Genomic DNA, 8677 nt, shown 5'->3' with positions numbered 1-8677 from the left:
AACCTTTATTCTAGGCCCCTTTGACACTATGAGAGTTAAAAACTAACTTCTTGTTTAGACAGTCTAACATAACATGGTTGGTAGAAAACCAATCCATACCTAAAATGACATCCAACTCAGAGAGGGGTAAACAAATTAGATCAATAAAGAACTCTCGACCCTCTAATAGAAGATGACAATCTCGAGAAATTAGTGAAGTAATGATAGAGGCACCGGCAGGAGTAGAAACTAGAAGGTTAAAATTCATAAAAAAATAGGCAAATTCAACCATCCCACACAGTCACTGGAAATGAATGAATGTGTCGCCCCAGAATCATACAAAACTCTCAAAGAGATTCCATTGATAGTGCACTTACCTTGAATTAGGCTATCAGAATGAGTAGTCTCAGCACTGCTCATGGTGTATACCCGTCCTCTGGTACTAGGCCTTCCAAGTGAATTTCTAGCGTAGCTATTGTTGGGCTCGCCTTGATTTCTAGACTGAGTCTATCTGCCACCAATATTACGGCCTACATTCCATACTTCTCCTTTGTTACTTCCACCCTTATCGTTCTTTGGTTTGCCGTTGTCCGCATTTAAAGCAGGTAACAGGATCACAGCAACATTCTCTCTTGAGGTGAAGGCCTCCACAATTGAAAACTTTAATTCGGATTGTCTTGAATCTCCATGATTCGGCTGCTTAACTCTAGAAGGATTATTTCCTCGTTGACAATTGGGATGAATGTACGGCTTCTTTCCATTGCGGATTTCCTTTCTCTTGTCGCGACATAGTATCATCTTCATAGATTCGACACTTATCCACCAGTTCTGTAAAGTGTACAATTTGTTGGTAGCCAATTGCTTGTTTGATATCTAGTCGTAGTCCGCTTCCAAATTTAGAACATTGGGCCCGGTCATCTGCATGCATGAAATAGGAGCAATACCTTGATAATTCATCAAATCTAGCTGCATATTCCCCAACGCTCATACTTTCTTGTTTCAAATTTAGGACCTCCAGCTCCTTCCTCCTTCTAAGATCTGCAGGGAAGTACTTCTCTAGAAATCTGCGACGAAAAGTCTGCCAATCTGCTATAATTCCTTCTGTCCCAAGTTGGTGGCGAGCAATTCTCCACCAGTGTTCTGCTTCTCCTGCGAGCATAAAAGTAGCGTAGGCGACCTTTTCTTCGTTTGAACATGCCATGGCCTCAAAAATCTTTTCCAGTTCTTCTAGCCAAAGTTGAGCTCCATTAGGGTCAAACCTGCCACGAAACTGGGAGGGTTTGTTTTTATGAAATTCGGACAACCCACAATTAGGAGCTGGCTCATTTTTCCTTTCTAAAATCCCAACTACTCTTTCAAGTAGGGCATCAATAGTCGCATTCTTCTCTCTCCAAGCCATAAAACTTTGAAAAGCAAGTCATAGGCATATAAGAAAGTAGGAAACAACCGAAATTCTAAAACCATAGGAATTAGTTTCAACTATGTATAACACGTATGCAACCTGATTGGAGTAGTTGATGGATAGAGGACCAATAATATACACTAGTACATGTTTACATTTTAACAGCAAAACATCAGACTCCCCTTTCCTTGTTTGATCACAAGGAGAATGAGAAACTTAGAGGTTCCTTCCGTTGCAGCAGAATTCTGAATGTGAAATCTTTTGATCCACTACTGCAGTGACAAGGTGAGAGATTTTGGGATGAAATGAGTGTTGGAAGAGGTATAGTTTCTGTGAAATGTAAATTGATCTCGTAGTCTCTTAGTGTTTCACTCGAGTGGCGTCTTTGTGAGAAAAGGAGTGAAACAACAGTGGCCTTCCTATTTATATAAACGTTTATACATAATACTAAGGGCATACGGTCTTTCTCGTCAAATAGTAACCTTCTAAGCATAATGTTCAGCTTTAAAAGGGGTAATCATATAACCACTCCACTAAGTCTATTTTCTCTCTCTCCGCTATGGATAATCGAGTGATATTTCAGCCCCCTTACTTCTTTCCTTATTAATTTATAACACTCCACTTAGAGTTAATTTTCACGAGTAGTCATATCAATTTATGGAGTGCGTGGGAAGATGAATAGTTAGACGAAAAATGCTCCTAATCAGGTAGAAAGACTGCACCTAATGCAATTCTTCTCTTTTCTTTTTAGGATGTATGAATAGAATAAAAGAGTCTACGACAATTTACATCACATTACTTGGAATAATGAAAGTAATTACAATGGACATTTAAGACAAACAAGGAGAGTTACAAAACATTCATTCTGGCAAGAGGAGTTCAGGTATGTTTCAAAAGAGATAATAATAAGATAAATAACAACATCATTATAGCAGTGGAATAAAGCATAACTTAGAATGAAAAGAAGGGAAAAGAAGGAGAAAGAGAGAAAAGAAAAAAAAATTCTACTAAATACATTAATGGACAGTTAGTTTGTTAAAAGAAATGGACCAAATTTTGAGGATGTTACAACTTGCTATTGGTTATGTCTCAAAATGGGTGGAAGCTAAGGCCACCAGAACTAATAATGCTATGGTTGTTGCAGATTTTGTCTGTAGCAACTTGTTTTGCAGGTTTGGAATCTCTAGAGCCATCATTAGTGACCCGGGTAATCACTTTTGCAATAGAATCATAGAGGTCTTGTTGAAGAAATATGGAGTTTTGCACAAAGTTTCCACTACAAGAAGGGAATTTCACATTGCTGAAAAGAGAAAATTCAGAGAAAGAAACTTCTCCTAAACCTAAGAGAAAAACAAAGAAGCAACTGCTTGAAGAAGCTTGTAAACCTATAGATGAAAAAAATTTAAGAGGCTTCCATATCCTCAAAGGGTGCAGCACCTAAGCAAGAGAAGTAGTTTGAAAGATTCCTTGATGTATTCAAAAAGTTACAAATAAATATTCCTTTTACTGAAGTATTAGAGCAAATGCCATCATATGCCAAATTCATGAAAGAGACGTTATCAAAGAAAAGGAGATTAGAGAATGTAATGTCCCAAATTTTGTAATATTGTTTTGATTATTAATATAAGTATGTGGGTTGCTATTTGAATGTGTACTTGATAAGTATGATGATGCGAATGTATGTGTATATGTGTGGTGGCGTGGACATAAATGAATATATGAATATGAATATGTGTAGATGGATATATATAAGTGTGATTGTGAATATTGATTATGGATTGATGGTTGAGTGTGTTTGAAAGTGATTGAGAAATAGGCTAAGTGTGTGCTGCAGAGGCATTCTCGCTATAGCGAGAAGGCTCTAAGCGTAGAGCATGAGTCTGTGGCGTTCTCGCTATAGCGAGAGGGTCTTAGGAGAACTAAGTGATTCAATTGCATTCTCGCTATAGCAAGAAGGCAACAGAGAGGGGTGCATTTTTGGGTGTAGTGTCGCTGTAGCAAGAGTGTCTCGCTATAGTGAGATTCTGCAGAAACTAGAGTGCAGTTTCCTCTAATATTTTCGCTGTAGTGAGAAGGGGTGTCGCTTTCCCTCGCTGGAGCAAGATATGTCTCACTATAGTGAGAGCATCGCGACCAGAAGTGTATTTGAGGGTTTAGTTAGGGTTTGGGAAGCTCATTTCTCATCCCCCTCTTCAAACTCTCTCCGATTCTCTCAACTCAAAACCCTATTTCACCAATTAAATTGCTTGTAAAGCCATTTGGGAGCTAGCTTGAAGGTTAGAATCACGTTTGGAGCATTTGGAGGTAAGTTTGAGTATTAGAGTTTATGATTTTCCATCCTTTTTATGATTTCTTATGGGGTATACTTAGGACCAAAATCCATGTGGAGAACACTTCCATCATAGATTTTATGTTGGTTCTTCGATTTGAGGTAAGGGGGACTCTACCCTATCTCATTGTATTTGAAATTCATTATTTTGCTATGTGTTGTAATATGAATGATTGAAACGTAGGAGGTGTATGTCTTAATGAAAATGATTTGATTGTGGTGAGATTTTGATGCAAAGATTGTGTAGAATATAGTGTGATGGATGTTGATGAACAAAAAGATTTGTCGTGAATCCTCACCAAAATATAAACAGAAATTAATGTAATACTAGGGTACTAACCTAGGTCGTCTCCCATGAATCATTGGATGAGTAACCAAATATCAAACATGTAGTATGCAATGTATTCAGAAAGCAAGTAAAAAAGGGGGTTTTGTGATTTCAAGTTTAATGTAAAGAGAAAGAAACAATTATAAATTTCAATCAATAAAGACTGGTAACCCCTAGTTCATTCATATAGACTCTATCCCTATTCCTCTCAAGATTTAATACTCTTCCTCTTCTCCTAGAATTAGGTTAATTTAACAAGTGAAAATCAACCTTAGTTTCTCATAAGAAATTAAGCAATTCAATGGACTCCAATCTCTAATCCTAAGATTATGCAACCTTAGAAATAAACCTAGAATTAAGCAATTCAAGATTAGAATCTCATTAAAATGAATTAGGGTTAATTAAGTAATGTCTCCCTCATTCAACCATTAATTCAATTCAAGAGATTGGGAAGAAGAAATTCATGAAAGAAAAGGATTTGTATTAACATTCAAAACCCAAGAATTCAAGAATCTAAGTGAACTCACTAGGGATTACAAGAAATTTAGCCCTCCATGAAGATGGGTCTCACAATTACAAAGTAAAAGTTAAGAGAAATCAACAACATCAATGTAAAAATCAAAGAGAAGTAAGAAGAAAATGTAAATCAAACCCTAGGTTGGATCCTTGGCTGTCACCCAAGGCCACCCTAGGCTCTGCAAGTGTTCCCCAAAATGGCAAAATAAGCTAAAAGTGTGTGAAAGCCCCCGTACCCTAATTTCTAAAATTCTATTAATAGTGCAGAAATTTTCGCCCATAGTAACTACTATAGTTTCATAGTGATAACGCACAGTGCTCCATAGTAGTTACTATCGCTCCATAGTAGCCACGCACAAGTCTTGTACTTTTGGCCTCTCTGGAGTTGTCGCTTTGGTATCAGAGTGATAACTTTGGCTACTCCAGAGTGTCTACTATGGTTCCAAAGTAAGCATGCGCAACACTTCTTCAAACTGGGTCTCTGTAGTTGTTACTATAGGTTCATAGTGATCACTTTAGTCTGCCCTTTTGGACTTAGCTTGTTGTAGTGTTCACTATGGGATCCAAAGTGATCACTTTCATCTCAAACTTTCTCAAATGCTAAAAATCCATAGAAAAAGTCTAGAAATTCCTGCACAATTATTCAAATGATCAAAATTGCAAACTATATCTATGTAAATCAATGTAAATTAGCCAAAAATTAAGAAACCTATGATATTTGACCCAAATGATGTTTTTATGTTATTTACACTTCCTAAGTTTACTTTTTCTATTAAGAAACATCAAAATGACAAGTAAAAATCCAATAAATGTGGATTCATCATATGTTTAATAGTGTTTATGATGGAATGAATTGATAGGTATGGATTATGATGGGAAATATTGTGTGTTTGAATACAATGTGGTTGATGTTGAATATGATGTATGATGAAATGATTGAACCTATTGTGGGCGACTATGTGTGGTTGCATGCCGTTGAATTATGCCGAATAATTTGAATGGTTGGAAATGTGTGTGAATGGCATGTTGGATGTGATTGTAATGGTGTTTGGAATGATTGGAAACTATGAATGGTTTAGTGATACACTAAGGGTGTGGAAGATGGGGGCAGTAGAAATACCTTGCAGAAAAGAAGGTAGTGGTGACACCAACAGTAAGCGTGAGTGCACCACAAGCCACACACTCTCCTCTTGACTCGGCCTCTAACTAACAACGTTGCTTTTGGGCTCAATACTACACACATTATATCCGTGGAGCGGGAGCTGTAACGCCCCAATTTTCGTAAATTAGCTAATAGCTCTTGAATCGTAATTACTTGCTAATTCTGACTTGCTAATATCGAAATAATTAAATAGATGCTGATTTTTATTTTTATAGAATATTCATTTATTTCTGAGTTCGGCATTTTAGGATAACTACATGCAATATATTTGGTTTCAATATCGTCCAAAAATTTCTCTGATTACGTTCAACTGTACTGTCTAAAATACCCCTGAGAGTTTTATCCAAAGAGTCAATTCTTGTCTTATTTAAATAATTGTCAAATCATAATTATCTGCCTTCAAAAACGTGAGATTTAGTAATCATTGCACTAGATTCTTAATCATTTCTTAGCTATCAAAATTATTGCACGAAATCTAGTAATCATTACTTCTAAGATTTCTAAATCTAGCATCGGCTACTAGATTTTCATGCAACGAAACCTTGTCTCCCAATTTGCAAACATCATGATTACCCAAATCTTCTGAAATCTAGCATCGGCCACTAGAATTTCATGCAAGAAGATTTTGTTTCCCGATTTGCAAACATAATCATTTTGGAACATTCTTTTCTTGTCTTCCAAAATGCCGACACCATGATTACTTTAATCAATTACTTTTCTTGAATTTAGCACCACATCAAATGTCTCATCCACATGTCAACCTAGTCATGTCGCATTCTTTTCCGGCCAATCAAATTACATGCAATTGCTGCCCAAAATCTTAACCTTGGAGTTTTGTGCCGATTTTTGGAAATTGCCCCACCAAAACCGTGTGCATGCAGCGCTAAACTATTTCATGCATTTTGCTTGCCAGAATGTACTAACTTTGCTTTCAAGTTTCCCTAAAAATTCACTATTCCTATAGTAAAAATTGTGACACCCTTTTCTTGCACCATTTGTACCAATTTCACTTCAATTTTGCACCAATTAAACCATGTACAGTTTTTAAACTTGAGAATCTTGCCAAATAAGCCAAACCGTGAAGTGTTTTGTGGTAATGGGCAATTGACACTTAACCCTCCATATAAATTGGCTTACCAAACTCAATTGCACATTTTTGAAAGCCAAAAACCGTGACCTCACTTCTCATTCTCTCTCACTTGTTCTCCTTCATTCTCCATTCTCTCAAAGTCTCACACTCTCTTAAACTCTCTCAAAGTAACTGAGAGGCTCCAGCCCACAAACCTCACAAATTCCTCATCCAAACCATTCAAACACACCACCTTTACCTTACTACCATCTTCCTCCACCATTCCTCCAATTTTCGTGTTGAAAGAACTCACCTTGGAGGAAGGACTTGAAGATCTTGTTTGCTGTTTTTTTTGGTCCAGTAAGCTTCTTTTGGAGATCCACCATTTCCAGCCCTTTCTCCCACCGTTTCGCGCCCAAAACTCAAAGGCAAGGGGGAGTTCTCATCTTTCTACCTTTATTTTCCTTCCTTTGGTTGAATTTGTGTAAAACCTTGTAAAGATTTTGACTTTATCTCCAATAACCTTGAATGAATTGAAAATATCCCTTGCATGTCAAGTTTTCATCTTAATACTTCACTTTTCATCTCTAAATTCTCAGTTTATGCTTGGATGAGTTAATCCTTTGGAAAGTTTGAGTTTTTTTTTGTATTTGCATGTGAATTTCTCCTAGTACATGTCTCGGTTTTGCACTTGCATGGTTGAAATCCTTGATTGTTTATATTGATCCACTTTGAAACCATAAACCATAAGCTTGCATGTGTATTTTCTAGTTTGCATGATGATTTTAAGGTTTGAAATGTCTTAAAATCTCCTTATGTATGTCTCAGTTTTGTACTTACCTTGTTGAATCCTTTGACTTATCCATGATCCACCCTTAAAGCCTTGAACCATGAGCTTTCTTGTTATATTCTTCTTTGTACAAAATTTTGAGCTTGAAATGTGTTGGAAATCCCCTGTGCATGTCTCGGTTTTGAGGTTGCCTTGCTAAATCTCTTGAATAAATGATAATCTACCATTTGAGACCTTAGAACTGTGAGCTTGTATGTCTTGGACATCTTGTTACCAAGCTTGATTTTATAAAAAGAGTTTCTTTCATGATTCTAAGAGTTTGAATGCTAAATTGGCCTTGTGTTGTCTCAGTTTTGTCCTTATAATTATGAACATCTTTTGAAAATAAAAGTTCTGCACTTGGATGATGAAACCTTGTGTTTGCATGTTGATTTTTCCCTATTTTGCTTATTTTGAACTTGACAAAAAATGAGTTTTAAAAGCCTGGACAGTTTTGATTATTATGAGGAAAAAGGTTGAAATTTATATATTTTGAAACCTTGGAATATTTGGAAAGGATTGGTATGATTCATTGGAATTAATTTCATAAAAAGAAAAAGGGAAAATTGCTTGGATGGTCTCAGTTTTGGCATTTAAAGTGTTGCAAAAAAAATTAGAAAATATCTTGTATGCCTTGTCTTGTGTAAGAAAGCAAAAATGAAATTGAAAGTGTCTTGCCATGACTTGATTTGATTGAACCATGCTGAAATTACTTGTTTGAGAGGTTGATGGTTGCTTGTAAATTTTGCATGATTAACCTTGGATGAAAATTAGTACAAGACTTGTTACTTGATTTTGATGTGGAAATTCATGAAATTTACTTGAGTGAATTGCTGGAAAAATGTGAATGATGTGGGGTATGTACTATTCATCCTTGATAATTGTGTTTGGAAAACCTTGAGGTATGTTTGAAGTGATGCTTGGCGGGAAACTTGGATTGCTTCCTATTCATTATGAATTATGCTATGGAATTACTATTTGAGAGTATCACATGCATCATCTGCATACCTTTATGAAAGAATTGATGAATTACAACAATATGCAGCGAAAATGATTATATAAT

The 8677-nt window shown here is 36.2% G+C and overlaps 1 protein-coding gene across 1 annotated transcript; it reads right to left on the bottom strand.

The window, feature by feature from the left end:
* Positions 1-486: 486 nt before the first annotated feature.
* On the bottom strand, positions 487-1378 carry LOC113874241. The gene is made up of 2 exons (XM_027512472.1): positions 821-1378; positions 487-777 (listed from the first exon to the last, which is right to left on the bottom strand). Exons 1-2 carry the CDS (start codon positions 1376-1378, stop codon positions 487-489), a joined length of 849 nt encoding a protein of 282 aa, XP_027368273.1.
* Between the last annotated feature and the right edge of the window lie 7299 nt (positions 1379-8677).

The sequence above is a fragment of the Abrus precatorius genome, unplaced genomic scaffold (genome assembly GCF_003935025.1).
Source record: "Abrus precatorius isolate BTA unplaced genomic scaffold, Abrus_2018 Scaffold8, whole genome shotgun sequence".
In the NCBI taxonomy this organism is placed as follows: Eukaryota; Viridiplantae; Streptophyta; class Magnoliopsida; order Fabales; family Fabaceae; genus Abrus; species Abrus precatorius.
Note: the sequence above shows the minus strand (reverse complement) of the source record. Positions and strands in the feature narration are given on the sequence as shown.

Excerpts from the sequence above, each read along its gene's own strand:
- LOC113874241 (XM_027512472.1), bottom strand. The coding sequence starts at position 1,378 with ATGGCTTGGAGAGAGAAGAATGCGACTATTGATGCCCTACTTGAAAGA. Across the intron at positions 778-820 it reads CAATTGGCTACCAACAAATT|ATGATACTATGTCGCGACAA; the intron begins GTACACTTTACA and ends GAATCTATGAAG.